The 16,176-nt window shown below is 46.2% G+C and overlaps 1 protein-coding gene across 2 annotated transcripts in view; it reads left to right on the top strand.

The window, feature by feature from the left end:
• Window positions 1–16,176, top strand: part of GRAMD1A (GRAM domain containing 1A) — a 679,043-nt gene that overhangs the window by 529,285 nt on the left and 133,582 nt on the right. For both annotated transcript variants that reach the window (XM_069201060.1, XM_069201061.1), the window contains exons 5-6: window positions 13,979–14,082; window positions 14,663–14,758. In XM_069201060.1, coding sequence (XP_069057161.1) covers window positions 13,979–14,082; window positions 14,663–14,758 — 200 coding nt within the window. The remainder of the gene's footprint in view (window positions 1–13,978; window positions 14,083–14,662; window positions 14,759–16,176) is intronic.

Here is a 16,176-nt window from a genome sequence, read left to right on the forward strand (position 1 = left end):
GAGACTCACCAGAGTTCCTTCCAGGTTCTATCAAGTATTTATAAAGTTTTCCTGCTTTCATCCATTACCAGTCTAGGTAAATGAGAAAGGGAATCGCAGTCTTACATATAGTAAAGTCTATAGTCCACTTGCAGTGTTGAAAAATCTAAAGGCTTACTGTTGCAATCCTGTATTCTGAAATTCTGTAGGAAGTTGGCTCTGTATGTGCTATTTCAAAGTAAGGAATAGCATGCACAGAGTCCAAGGGTTCCCCTTAGAGGTAAAATAGTGGTAAAAAGAGATAATACTAATGCTCTATTTTGTGGTAGTGTGGTCGAGCAGTAGGCTTATCCAAGGAGTAGTGTTAAGCATTTGTTGTACATACACATAGACAATAAATGAGGTACACACACTCAGAGACAAATCCAGCCAATAGGTTTTGTTATAGAAAAATATATTTTCTTAGTTTATTTTAAGAACCACAGGTTCAAATTTAACATGTAATATCTTGTTTGAAAGGTATTGCAGGTAAGTACATTAGGAACTTTGAATCATTTCAATTGCATGTATACTTTTCAAGTTATTCACAAATAGCTATTTTAAAAGTGGACACAGTGCAATTTTCACAGTTCCTGGGGGAGGTAAGTTTTTGTTAGTTTTACCAGGTAAGTAAGACACTTACAGGGTTCAGTTCTTGGTCCAAGGTAGCCCACCGTTGGGGGTTCAGAGCAACCCCAAAGTTACCACACCAGCAGCTCAGGGCCGGTCAGGTGCAGAGTTCAAAGTGGTGCCCAAAACGCATAGGCTTCAATGGAGAGAAGGGGGTGCCCCGGTTCCAGTCTGCCAGCAGGTAAGTACCCGCGTCTTCGGAGGGCAGACCAGGGGGGTTTTGTAGGGCACCGGGGGGGACACAAGCCCACACAGAAATTTCACCCTGAGCGGCGCGGGGGCGGCCGGGTGCAGTGTTAGAACAAGCGTCGGGTTCGCAATGGAAGTCAATGAGAGATCAAGGGATCTCTTCAGCGCTGCAGGCAGGCAAGGGGGGGCTTCCTCGGGGAAACCTCCACTTGGACAAGGGAGAGGGACTCCTGGGGGTCACTTCTGCAGTGAAAGTCCGGTCCTTCAGGTCCTGGGGGCTGCGGGTGCAGGGTCTTTTCCAGGCGTCGGGACTTAGGTTTCAGAGAGTCGCGGTCAGGGGAAGCCTCTGGATTCCCTCTGCAGGCGGCGCTGTGGGGGCTCAGGGGGGACAGGTTTTGGTACTCACAGTCGTAGAGTAGTCCGGGGGTCCTCCCTGAGGTGTTGGTTCTCCACCAGCCGAGTCGGGGTCGCCGGGTGCAGTGTTGCAAGTCTCACGCTTCTGGCGGGGAGATTGCAGGGTTCTTTAAAGCTGCTCCTTTGGATAAAGTTGCAGTCTTTTTGGAGCAGGTCCGCTGTCCTCGGGAGTTTCTTGTCGTCGTCGAAGCAGGGCAGTCCTCAGAGGATTCAGAGGTCGCTGGTCCCTTTGGAAGGCGTCGCTGGAGCAGAGTTCTTTGGAAGGCAGGAGACAGGCCGGTGAGTTTCTGGAGCCAAGGCAGTTGTTGTCTTCTGGTCTTCCTCTGCAGGGGTTTTCAGCTAGGCAGTCCTTCTTCTTGTTGTTGCAGGAATCTAAATCTTTAGGTTCAGGGAAGCCCTTAAATACTAAATTTAAGGGCGTGTTTAGGTCTGGGGGGTTAGTAGCCAATGGCTACTAGCCCTGAGGGTGGGTACACCCTCTTTGTGCCTCCTCCCAAGGGGAGGGGGTCACATCCCTAATCCTATTGGGGGAATCCTCCATCTGCAAGATGGAGGATTTCTAAAAGTTAGAGTCACCTCAGCTCAGGACACCTTAGGGGCTGTCCTGACTGGTCAGTGACTCCTCCTTGTTATTCTCATTATTTTCTCCGGCCTTGCCGCCAAAAGTGGGGGCCGGGGCCGGAGGGGGCGGGCAACTCCACTAGCTGGAGTGCCCTGCGGTGCTGTGACAAAGGGGTGAGCCTTTGAGGCTCACCGCCAGGTGTTACAGCTCCTGCCTGGGGGAGGTGTTAGCATCTCCACCCAGTGCAGGCTTTGTTACTGGCCTCAGAGTGACAAAGGCACTCTCCCCATGGGGCCAGCAACATGTCCCTAGTGTGGCAGGCTGCTGGAACCAGTCAGCCTACACAGATAGTCGGTTAAGTTTCAGGGGGCACCTCTAAGGTGCCCTCTGTGGTGTATTTTACAATAAAATGTACACTGGCATCAGTGTGCATTTATTGTGCTGAGAAGTTTGATACCAAACTTCCCAGTTTTCAGTGTAGCCATTATGGTGCTGTGGAGTTCGTGTAAAACAGACTCCCAGACCATATACTCTTATGGCTACCCTGCACTTACAATGTCTAAGGTTTTGCTTAGACACTGTAGGGGCACAGTGCTCATGCACTGGTACCCTCACCTATGGTATAGTGCACCCTGCCTTAGGGCTGTAAGGCCTGCTAGAGGGGTGTCTTACCTATACTGCATAGGCAGTGAGAGGCTGGCATGGCACCCTGAGGGGAGTGCCATGTCGACTTACTCATTTTGTTCTCACTAGCACACACAAGCTGGTAAGCAGTGTGTCTGTGCTGAGTGAGGGGTCTCTAGGGTGGCATAATACATGCTGCAGCCCTTAGAGACCTTCCCTGGCATCAGGGCCCTTGGTACCAGAGGTACCAGTTACAAGGGACTTATCTGGAGGCCAGGGTGTGCCAATTGTGGAATCAATGGTACATTTTAGGTGAAAGAACACTGTTGCTGGGGCCTGGTTAGCAGGGTCCCAGCACACTTCTCAGTCAAGTCAGCATCCGTATCAGGCAAAAAGTGGGGGGTAATTGCAACAGGGAGCCATTTCTTTACAGATCAATAATTTTGCTGTTCCTGTGGGGAGCAAACAATATAAACGGTAGCTATCACTCACCACTCCCGTCAATAATGTATGAAAAGGAAGGTCAAGGACCCTTCAAGTCCCACTTCCTATCTCATATCTCATGGACCCGGCGGGGCGATCTTATGTGTAGCGTGTAAGTGCGCCACCCATATCGGTGGATGCGCCCCGGACAACTCTACCCTTCACTGTTTGGGGGGGAAGAGAGGAAGATTCCTCCACGCTTTACGGCGTAAATGTTAATATCAGTGGTTTGTTGGGTAATCATTAAAATTAATCCTATGATATGATCCTTAAAACACACACTGGCACCATCTTTCACACTATTGACAATGCCACTGTGATAGCACAAGAGGCCTGTCTTGGCCACCTAGGGTGATGCCTTTCATGCTGAGATCCACAAACCTACAGTGTGGCTTGAGAAGCTCTTTGAAGACACTAAGAGGTAAGACTAGTGAGGCCAGTGCCACCCTAGTTGACTTCACCATGGAAAGCACACGTTGTGTGTGTTAGGTTAAATAATATTGTTTTTGTGACTTGGCCAAGGACCCTTGGGGGCAATTTTTGGTGCATTGTAGTTGCCGGTTGCAGACATTATTTACTACACAAGCTAACGTACAAAAATACACAAGCCATGTCTTTTACTTCTACTGACCCACTCTCCACCCACCATCACCTGGATCAGGCTCTGATCCATATTACTGTTCAAATTTCCAGCACCAGCCGCTCACGCCTCCACATCAAAACAAAAGCTTTCACCAGACTGACTCCCTTGGTCCTCGAATGACCACAGTGACAGGCATGGGGTCTTTTCACACTACCTGCCTCAGAGCTACGCATCACTGAGATTCGACTCTCGCTACCCCTTCTTTCTCTCTGTCCCTCCTTTCTCTCTGCCCCTCTTCCCTCCTGTGCCCCCTCCACCACCCACCTGCAAAATGCAATCTCTGATGGCACAGGCACAGCCATAGCTTCAAATGAGAGGAGATCTGTACCCCGAGCTCCTGGAAATCCATAGGCTGGGCTGGCACACTCAAAGCGATGTTTACGTTATATCTAGCACCCACTTTCATAATTACACCAACCCACTCAGTCTGACCCGTTGATGAGTCACAGTTTTTTCTTTTTCTTCCTGACTGAAACACACCTACTTCGGAGCTCCCTCGTCATGCTCCATCTTCCTTCTGATCTAGTTTTAACTTTTAACTCTAAACACTGTGCGCCCACCACAGTCACCGCTCCATCCATAGCATCGTTGACCCACTCCCGGCATGTGATGGGGTAGTTTACCTGGCCTTTCTCAGTAAAGGCCTCATTTCACTTCTCTTTCTTCTACTTCTGGCTGATCCTCCATCTGCCCACCTGTGGAGACCCCTTCCCCTTTGCGAATGCTTGCAAAAATATTTTTCAGAGCAGTCAGTATTCCCATAGACCACTGCCTGCTCTGAAAAAATGAAAAGAAAACTTTTCATCTTTCTTTTTGAATTGCATCCCATTTTTCTTTAAGGAAAATGAGCTGCATTTATTGAAAAGCAGTCACAGACATGTTGGTCTGGTGAGCCCAGCAGGCCACCATCCCTGTGAATGCAGCCATTCCAAATGGGAATCGCTAAATGTGTCTGAGATACATTTGTAAATTTATTTTTGCGAGTCTCTAATTCCGATTCGCAATGAATCGCAATTAGAGATTCGCAAAATGAAATGGTCGTTTATCTGGCCCTTGGAGCCCCGCCATCACTTTCTATTTGCAGGCTCAATTTTCACTCTGCCATCCCTTCCATTTAATGTTTTGGAGCATGGACAAAGTACAAATTAATTTTCTTTGATTTGTGTCTTTGTGCGACTGGCGCTGTGCTTATGAGAAGTTTTTTGTTCATTTTCTTTTTTCTGTTTTGTATCAGCTTTTTTATTTTGTTTCTGCTCTGACTGTTTTTTGTATCTGCTTTGCTTTGGCGTTTTGAAAATGTTCACATATATTTCTGCTACTTGCATTGGCATTCCATTGGCGTTAAGATTAGTTGTACGTTCGGACTGCATAGCATTGTCATTTTGAATGTGTCCACATTTTTTTCGCTACTTGATATTAATGTTTGCTAACACTACTTCCGGTTCAGCATGTTTAGCTCATTCTGTTTTTTATAATGTAATCTTTTTTCGTTATATTGTTGCACTAGCACTGATTTGTAATGTCCTTGTGCCCCGATGTGTTTGTTTTTTAGCTTTCTTCATATTTGCATTTACATTATAAGTAGCTTTGTGCTTTTTCCCCTATTTTTAGCCATGTTGTACAGCAGCTGGGTTGCTGTACAACATGGCTAAGACAGAGTAACAAAACCATTATCTCTCGGATTGGCGAGATCAGTTGGCTTTGGCAGTGCTTTTTTTTTTGTTTGTTTTTTTGAATCTCCACTAACTGTTAGCCATGCTGACTAAAAGCTACACTTGTGTGCAACGTGGCTAAAACGCATTGACACAGCCAATATATAGCTCTTGCATAGGCAAGACCTATTGGCTTTGGCAATGCGTCTTGTCATTTGGTGTAAATCCGATCAGTACTTATACTCAAAGAAAACTAAATTTGTATATCTGGCAGAGCCTAAGCACAAATCTCATAGTGAGATCTGATTGGCTGCCAGCACTTCAACCAGGAAGTGCTAGCAGCCATCTTGGGACCAATATGCATGATAGCAACGCATTGAAATGCATTGTATAGAATGGCAGGTTTTGGGGGTCACAAAAAGGAGAACATATAAAGGGTAATGACAGATGTTAGTTGCAATATAAATCATTTGTTGATGGAACCATACTAATTTTAGGAATTGTGGTGTGTTCTAAGGTGATTTTACACTACTGGGATTTCATCAATCATGTTTGAGGGAAAACTGTTTTCTCATGATTTTCTGTAAAATCACACTATATTTTATCAGCCATATGAGAATGAAGTCTGACATTCTAAGTAAAACATGTACTTCCAACAGGAGTGGTTTGTCAGTCGATTCCCCTGTGTTCTACTGCAGCCTCCCAGAGTGTTCTAAAGGACAACTAGAGCGCTAACAGTCTACTTATGATAAAGAGGGGGGGGGGCCCTCCTGAAGCCATCTTGATGGAATCAAACTGGTAAAACTTGAAACAGTTAATTTAGAAAGGAACAAAATGAGGGCATTTTGTCATAGAAATCATGGTTAGTGCATACAAAGAAACATTGTGACATGTTTTAGGTGAGTTCTCATATATCTTTCTCTTCTATTTTATTTAATCAAAACATTCTGACATGCAGACTGAAACATGCACTTTCAACACTGGCAGCATACTGCTCGTTAACTCCCTGGTGATCAGCAGCTTGCAGTGTTTTAATGAGTAACTAGAGTGCCAACATTCTGAATTTATGCCAAATATGCGGCACATCTGAACTCCATCTTGATGGAATCAAAGTGGAAAACTGAAAGCATTCCACACTAAGGATACTGCAGTAAATAAGGATATTAGGGGTTGCATAACAAATATGTATCCCAAGATGGCCACCAGAGAAAAAAGAGCCCAAATGTAGCACACTTATTTCCCAAATGTAGCTCAACGATAGCCCAGTAACAGAAATGTGCAAAATACTTATTGTTTTTAGTTTTGTGCAGTCCTATATAGAGCAGATTTGACCTGAAGGTATTGGTGTCCTTTACGCGAGCACCAGTTACATTACACAAAGACACATTAATTTTGGTTTTAGGCATGGGGAGATTAAGTGATTTGCTCAGAATCACAGGATGATGAGCAGACGCCAAATCTCAAACCTGGTTGCACAGTTGCAACGTTTGCAGCTCTGGCTGTAACGCCACATCTTCTCCCATAAATGTAAGAAATGATTAAGTGATCAGCTGGATAAAAAAGCATGAAGATAGCAAATAATTTAACTGTACTTTGTCACTATTTGAGAACTCAGAAAATGTCTTCATATTAGTTTTTTAGAGCACTAACCATGATTTTTATGGGAATAAAACACTCTCATTTTTATAATTTCTAAAGGAAATGCTTTAGTGATTAGAGTTTTTATTACATCAAGATGATGCCAGGCGTCCCACACTTCTATAATAAATACACAGTATTAGCAATCTAGTTGTTCATTAGAATACTGTGGGGAGTCAGGGGTCAGGCGCATGGACTCAAACAATTGAGGGCAGAGAGGAGGGTGCAGAGGCGACAAATGGACGAGGCTGGGCAGGCAAGAGGGACAGTGGCAATACAATGGACCACGGAGGGCAGAGAAAAGGGGTGCATGGGCAATAAACCAACATTGCAGGACAGGCAAGTGAGACTATGGCACCATAACAGACTATCGATGGGGAAAATCAATACCCCACATTTGTTTTCCAATTTCTCCCTCTTACCAGGTTCAAAATGTTCGCAAGTATGGTACATTAGATCACGGAGGCCAGGAGGAATAGGGTCAGGACATGGACTCAGATAACAGAGGGCAGGAGGGAGATGGATAGGTGCACCAAGCTTACCTTACAGGGCCAGGGTCAGGAGTTGCAGCAGCACACCACACCACACAGGGCAAGCGGGCGGCAGTGCAGCACAACAGACCATGGAAAACAATAGGGAGGGGACAGGACCATGCGCATGGACAGCAGAGTGCAGAGTGGAAAGAGGCAAGGGTAGCAAGCTGACCAATACAGACAGACAGGAGTGGCAGTTGCAGCATAACTCACCATGTAGAGCAGAAGGGAGGGGGCAGTGGCAGCACATTGACCGTGCGGGCAGGAGGAAGGGGACTGGTGGATGGGCTCGTAACACAAGCTAACTTGTCAGGGGAGGTGAGAAACGACAGTGGCAGAACAAGGGGCACACAGGGCTGTAATGAGGAAGCAGGAGCATAGACTAGACAAAGGATGGGAAGGTGGTGGGGGGTGTAGGAGCAGCACGCTTGGGTTGGGGCAACACAATGCCAGGCCATGCCCTGCATCCAACACAACCCCCCAAACATTGCGATGGACATCTTACTTAAAATTAATAATAGCCTACAAATTCACTGAAAAAACAAAGGCTACATGGATGTTATAGCTGGGAAATGAATAGAATTAAAAAAAAAATCTTAGAAATTCAATAAAAAACCCAAAGGTTACAGGGACATTATAGTTAGGTTCAGATTTTACCTGCACAAAACCATAGAAATTCAGCTGTTACAGTTAGTTATTTCAAGTAACTATAACTCGCACCCTCTCCATGCACTGCTAATTACCCCAGTTATTTATCACTTATGATATCTTCTTTGACATCATTGATAATATCACTGTAACATTTGCAGTAAAATTATTGATGAGAAAACTGTGCATGGCGAAGGACACGCGTTGTAGTCCCAGTTGAGTCCCAGAAGAAAAGTAAAGATATATTTTTTTTATAAAAGGGGCATGGGTAGGAAAACCCTGACCCCTTAGCTCTGGTGCTGCGGTCCCAAGGGACCCTTCCAGGGCTAAAAAGCATTTAAAAAAAATAATAATTGGAAATATCCACAGACCTGCTTAGTTTCCCAAAGTTTTTTTTAAAATGAAAAAAAGTTTGCTTTCCTGCTTATTTACCTTACTGAAGTCCCTGGGTTGGCCAGGTCCTGGGGGACATGCAAAATATAAGGAGGGAGGTGTACGGGCCCCCTCCTGGGCTTGCTGAAGCCCCCGGGGCCTCCACCTCCCTGGGGAGAATATTAGATTCTAGGGGCAAAACATTTTTGTTCATGTGGGGGTGAACAACCCCAGTGACTGCCACAACCACAGGACCCACTTCCAGTAATATGCGGGGGAGGGCCATGCCCTGAGCCCCCCCACCCACAGCACGAGGGACGGCCACCTCCCTGGGGCCCAGGAAAAGTGATATTTTTAGGGGGACGCAGCCCCACTGCAGCACCGGGGACCGCCACCTCCTCAGGGCTAAACTAATAATGTATGTGTCGGCGCGCAGAAGCCAGCCCCGGAGACCACCATCTCCCGGGGGCAAAGATTTAGTTTTGACTGTTAAACATTCCTAGTGATGTCACATTGAAGTGTTTTTTTCATTCAGAATCTTTGTGTTCAATGTCATAGTTAAATGTGGCCACCACATGCTAAGAAGTCACTTTTGGCCTAGTGGTTAAGGTCTCAGACCCGTACACTGAATGTTATGGGTTCTAATCTAGGTGTGACTATGGTCATTTCCATATTACAGTTTTTTTTTTTTTTACTTGAAATATTTAAGGTACATACTGAAAGATGATTGCACTCTACTTATTTGACAAATGCATTAATTTTTTCAGTTTGTCTCAAAATATCTCATTCTAAGTATATCATTCATCAATGCCTGGAAAAGCTCTCTGTCTCCCTCTTTCAATTTTTCTCTGGGTGGTTATAGGGGCTTGGCTGCAGGGCCTGGTTTGTGGCCAGGCCCTGCAGCCAACCCCCGCAGCGCATGACCAAAGCCAGTGCACAGCGCTCAGCCAGGTGCTTATAGGGTTTGGCAGCAGGCCCAGCCCTGTGGCCAACCCTCGCTGTGCATGGTCGGGTGGTTATAGGGGCTTGGCTGCAGGGCCTGGCCACAGACCAGACCCTGCTGGCAACCCCCGCTGCGCACGGTCAAAGGCCGTGGGCTGCGTTGGATGGTTATAGGGCTCTGCCCCAAGGACTGGCCACAGACCCACCACCCCCAGCCGAAGGCTGTGTGCTGGACCACTGTAGCAAAAGGTTACAGTGCCCCTGGCACCACATCTCAGACCAAAGGGATTCTGCTGCCTCAACTGAATGCACATGTGAACGGCATTCTGTACAACAAGCCATCACTACATTGTACCACCAACCATCCTCATCCATTTCATGTATCCATTTTACTGCCAATGATCTCATGTACAGTATAGCTATTTACAGCATTACTGGGAAAAATGTGTAATTCACAATGAATTAAATAAAAGGAAAATTATAGAATGCATTCTGTTGATGTAATTTGCCAAAACCGTGTCAGTTTTTGGTGATGCTCCGATTTGGTGAGTAAAAGCCACCTGCTTGCTTTCAACTTGAAGACATGCATCCTGCATGCACCCAATGGTCTAGGGAAGTTTGTCTACCCTTGTGGTTAGGGCGGTGCTTTGCCGAGTAGCCAGATATGGCACGTTAATGTCTCACATTGTGTGATAGGGCTTTCTGCAGATATGACTCCAAGGTTTCTCACCTTTAACTGCGGCTGTTGGAAGGTGGTGTGATGGCATCAAACTATAAACAAGGGCATAGTCGTCGAAATCTTGCGGAATCTTAGCAAACCACGATTTGGTCATTGAAACCTGTGTTGGTGACATTACACTGTAAGAAGAATCATCAACAACTCTTTAACTTCAGGAACTTTTCCTGTAGACCTGAAAAAGGCATACATACAATCTCAACCTTTATTAAAGAAAACAAACCTAGACCCGCAAGACCCCAACAACTACAGACCAATCACAAATGGACCTTTCCTGGGCAAATTGATAAAAAGAGCAGCATTCGCCCAGATGTCACAATTCATTGAAGACAATTCTATACTTTCAGACTTCCAAACTGGATTCCGTCCAGGAAGAAGCACTGAATCAGCACTCATGGCAATCTGGGACGATCTTAAAAACACAGTTGACCGAAATGGAGTTGCTGCACTACTTCTCTTGGACCTCTCAGCTGCCTTTGATATGGTTGACCATGACACCCTAACTCAAAGACTACACAATGCCGTCATACAAGGGATTGCTCTCGACTGGATTACTTCCTATCTTCAAAAAAGATAGAATATCATCCACTCGCCCCCCTTCTCGTCCGAACCCTACCTCACAAAAACAGGGGTCCCCCAAGGGTCAATCATCTCACCTTTGCTTTTCAACATCTACATGATATCTTTACCAGAACTGATCAATGGTTTCCATCTCACATGCTACAACTATGCAGATGACACACAAATACTACTTAAATTAGAAGACCCCAAAAACATTGAAAACTCACAAATCTTCAGATGCCTCAGAGCCGTTGATCAGTGGATGACCTGGAGCCATCTCAAACTAAATACCTCCAAAACAGAAATACTCATATGTGGTGACTGGAAAAATTATGACCCTCTGTGCGTCTGGCCTGACGATCTTGGACCACCTCCTCAATTATCCAAGGAAGTTAAAAACCTAGGAATCACCATGGATTCCAAGTTAACTATGAATGCCCAAGTAGACAAATTAGCACGCACAAGCTTCATCACCTTGAAGACTTTACGATGCATCTTCCCCCACCTCGGATTTCCACACAAGGTGCAAGCTACTATCTCGCTTGTACTATCCAAACTGGATTATGCCAATGGCCTCTACCATGGATCATCTCTATCTGTTATGAAAAAACTATAACGTATCCAGAATTCCGCAGTCCGGCTACTATTACATATAAAGCCGCAAGCCCACATCTCCCCTGCCTTGAGAGCACTACACTGGTTACCCGTTGCCAGAAGATGCACTTTCAAGCTGCTTTGTATCACCCACAAAGCTATACATGGAACAGGACCGCTTTTTATCAGAAAGAAAATTACCAAATACATCCAACAACGAACCCTCCGCTCAAGATTGGCACCCCGCCTTAGAACACCACCATACAAGAAAAAGACTATAGGTGGTACATCCTTCTCCGTCCAAGCAGCCAAACTATGGAATTCATTACCCCCAACTATAAGAGCCACAGATAACTTTCTTGTCTTCAGAAAACTACTCAAGAGTTGGCTCTTTCATTCATAACCACCATATTCAAACAACTATGAACTGCATATGCCTATGTTGATAAATATTTTTTCAGATTATATGTATATTTCTGTTTATGTATAGTTTCTTTAGAAAATATGTATTGCTACTATGTCATAACAATAAAATACACACACACTCTTTAAACCTGTTTGACTAAGTATTTTTTACCCATGGTTCTAATTATGTATTGTATGTGCATATGTGTGTGTGTATTCGTGTGTGTGTGTGTGTGTGTGTGTGTGTGTGTATATATATATATATATATATATATATATATATATATATACACATGTATGTATGTATATATATATATATATGTATGTGTATATGTTGTTTCTGTGCTTGGCATGTTCGTGGATCATTGCATGGCTCCTGGGTGGGTTGTTATACTAGATATCTATGAATTCCTGCTCTCATCTTATCACACTTATCTACTCATCATCATATGTCATGTCTCTATCAAACTATCCTCCATTCTCACTCTGACTCATCCCAAATCCCTTCTACTACTTTCATCTCCTAAATAACTCTGCCTAAGCTCTTCCCTCCGCTTCCACATCTAACTCACCAAACCTCACTCTACTACTGTGACCTCCCACACAACCCTACTAAATTCTCCCTCATGTATCTCACCCTGCTACTATGCTCTCCCTAACCCTTCCACATACTCTTCCCCCCTCCACCCCCCCTTTACTCATCCCAAGCCTTTGGGTTGAATAAATGAAGGATATATTCCCAATTAACACTTCTGGATTTTTTCCTCCTCCACCCCTCAATTACTCCAGTCAAACTAACTAACAAACTCTCATATCCGCGGCTCAAATTAACTCATAATAATACTAAAACTGTACTGTACTCATTATTTAACGATACTAATCCATCACTAATTCTTGTTGGGTTCCAGAGTAGCGTGCTACTCATCGAAAAGCGCTTTGGCGCCTCGTCAGGGGTAGTAAGCGCTATATAAATGCGATTACAATACAATAACATGGTCATAGGAACCTGTGTTGATGACATTACACCATAACGTGGTCATAGGAACCTGTGTTGATGACATTACACCATAACATGGTCATTGGAACCTTTGTTGATAATGTAAAACTATGACATGGTCACTGAACGCTGTAGTGCAGCTGTGTCTAACACTGGTTCAGGAGGGCAAGATCTATGCCAGACATTCAGATCATTCACATTACATTTGTACACTGTGAAACTAAAAGGAATATATTTACACGGTCCTTTGTTACCCTAATGCTGATTTGGAACCAGTCCTTCTAAACCTATGCTGGAGACTTCTGCGAGCGAGATTATATCAAACCATGGTGTGGTTGTTGAAAACTGTGGTGATCGTATCTGCCCACCACGGTGTGTGCATTCAAGCCAGCAGCGCTAGCATCTAGTATGGTTATTGAAACCTTGGGTGATAACTGATTTGGACATTGAAACCTACGTAAATAACTTACAACTTCAAGGTTGCCATAACATCACTTCCTGCAGCCTCACCTGCGGTTCAGGAAGTGGGACCGCCCTGCTTTGCAAGTGCACGCTGTGATGGCCTGGTGCCTAAAACGATCAATTTTTCAGTCGTACTTGTTGTGCCTGCCTCAGTAACCACGGGTGACTGGGGGGGAGTTTGATTGCACGGAGCGAGCCTGCCACTTGTAAAGGGAATCTGAAATGACTCAGTAATTGAGTTTCTTTGATCGCTCCCTCCCTTGCTTGGGTACACGTGAGAATACACCTGGATCAGCACTGACTTCTCGTGGTGACTGTCCTTATCAGACGAACACCATCTAGCCTCGCCCGACCACGTTGGTGACCTTGCATGCCCTTGTGACACTAACAGTGCATTTGGGTGTCTGTACCGGGCGATGTACACGGCTGTGTCAATGGCCCTGCCCCGGTACCTGGACTCCCTCTCTACGGTCTGCGAACCAGGGCACTGGACTGCCTCTGCCCCGGAATTCGTTTAGCTTGGACACCCCGCTCCGTCACCGGGCCTCAGTCCTGATACCTGCACCACCTTCAGATGAAATGTTATTGACCTTGGGACGTGGGGGGAGACAGACAACCGGCTCGTTTCTATAAGGCAGCATTGTATGTACACAGCATAACCAGAAACTTCACGAGACATACGAAAGAAATAAGTAAAATAACTCTGAGATTGGGATACTCAAGAAACAATTACCGAACACAGCCAGCCTTGTTAATGCTTGCCCTTTCACACTCGTGTGCGTTTTCTCCCTCTCTCACGCACCTGCGCGCGCACACCCACCCCTGCGGTCTGTCTTGCCCTTGTTGAAGAAGTTGACTGTCTCTTCTTCCTCTAGATTACTCGTGTGCGTTGCAGCGAGACATCCTGCTCCAGGGCCGCCTCTACCTCTCGGAGAGCTGGATCTGCTTCTACAGCAACATCTTCCGCTGGGAGACCACCGTGAGTTGTCTGCTATACTTTCATGGCAGGGCCTCTTGTCTCGCATACTTCAGTGCCAGGGTCTCTTGTCTCCCGTGCTTCCCTGACAAGGCCTCTGTCTCCCATATATCCCCGGCAGGGTCTCTTGTCTCCCATACTTCAGTGCCAGGGTCTGTTTTCTTCCATACTTCCCTGGTAGGGTTTCTTGTCTCCCATACTTCAGTGCCAGGGTCTGTTTTCTCCCATACTTCCCTGGCAGGGCCTCTTGTCTTGCATACTTCAGTGCCAGGGCCTCTTGTCTCCCGTGCTTCCCTTACAGGGACTGTTCTCTCCTGTACTTTAGTTGCTGTCCTATTGTATCCCATTTTTCCCTGGCAGGGTCTCTTGTCTCCCGTACTTCAGTGCCAGGGCCTGTTTTCTCCCATACTTCCCTGGCAGGGCCTCTTGACTCGCATACTTGAAGGGTAGGGCTTCCTGTCTCCTATACCTCACTGGATCCCCTCTCCTTAGCAGCATTCCCTGCAGGCCCCGCCCCAGTGTACCCTGACCCCAGTCCCCTTCTACACCATCCTGCCTTGAACTCTCATTCTGTCTCTCTCAGATTGCCATCCAGCTGAAGGACGTGCGGTGCATCAAGAAGGAGAAGACGGCAAAACTTATCCCCAATGCCATTCAGGTGTGCACGGAGAATGACAAGGTGAGACTGGTGGGAGGTGGAGAAAATGAGGGTTTGGTGGAAGAAGTGAGTGGGCCAGAGAGGCAGCTGCCCTCACCAGAAAGGGGGCACAGGACAGGAGTACTATCAGAGGAACACAAGGAAGAAACAAAAGGGGGCTTGAGTGTGGCGAGGACTATAGAGTGTGGGGTGTGTTTAGATTAGGGTGGGCACTCAAAAGCAAAAGTGGGCTTGCAATGCAAAGAAGAATTGGGAGGATGGCTGGTGTCCGACCGCGTAAGGAAGATATATTAGTTTTGTACCTCTCTGATTGGACTTTACTGTGGAAGGCCTGCCAGTAGAATATAGCCCTAGGCACCCTGAACAGGTCTGAGTAAGCTCTGGCAACTCCTCTGATTGGCTGATATTGCTGAAACCACCTCCATATCCAATGCCTATATTTCATTGAGGCGTCTCTCCCGCCTGCACTCTGTGAAAGCTCCTCTCAGGTAAGAGATGCTGTCCTACTGTACAGGCTCCGCCAGCATCGAAGGATCCTCAACCATGGCAGATTCCACAGTAAGCCCATGCACCACCTAAAGGCAGTATGATTCCCCCCATGTGAGTACTGACAGCTCTCACAGTAACCAGGCTCCTCTAAAAGGTGCCCATGTACCGCCCACATGTAGCCAGGGTGATTGGCCTTCTGTTGGCCGGTGCTACTGCAAATGTCATGTGTTGTCACATGAGTGTAAAACACGCCCCACAGGTGCACCAGTACCTCACCCAGTTGTATGGGCTCCAGCAGGGCGTCCTTGTGCTCATGAACCAGGATCCGCCCACATTTGTTCCTTTTCCTAATCAACCCCAACATATTCATGGCTCCATCGAATGTCGTCAGTGGCGTCCTTCCTCCTACCCTTGGCTAAGGCTCTTCCATAGATGCTGTAGGATAGAAGTTGAGAGTTTTCCCCCTCCTACACTCTGTCAGTTTAGCTCATAAATGTGAAATGACCCAGTGGGGGCTGCCACGGGCGGTGGGGTGAATTAAACAAATAAAGAAAAAAAACATGTACCTTACTTCCAGAGATGTGTTCGCGCCTCCTCCGTCCTCTTTCCGGCAGCACACAGGCTCCCAGTTAACCACAACGCTGCAGTCACCAGCATGTCAGCACCGTCATGAATGATGTGTTCGCCCTGCTTCGACGCTCACACGGTTAGAGGAAGCCTGTGCACTTTCTCCACTCGGCTGTTCAATACAGCTGGGTGGAGAAATGCAAAGTATGCATGTCTGTTTGGCCGGCCCAACACAGCTGGCCAAACAGACATGCGCACTTACTGTGCACTTTTCTCCCTCCAGTCCTCTTCCGGCCCCCTCCAGCCCAATCCCGCCCGGCCCTATCCTGGCTCCCAGGAAAAATAAAATGATAATAACGCTTGTTATTATCATTTTATTTTCC

This window comes from Pleurodeles waltl, chromosome 7, assembly GCF_031143425.1.
Source record: "Pleurodeles waltl isolate 20211129_DDA chromosome 7, aPleWal1.hap1.20221129, whole genome shotgun sequence".
In the NCBI taxonomy this organism is placed as follows: Eukaryota; Metazoa; Chordata; class Amphibia; order Caudata; family Salamandridae; genus Pleurodeles; species Pleurodeles waltl.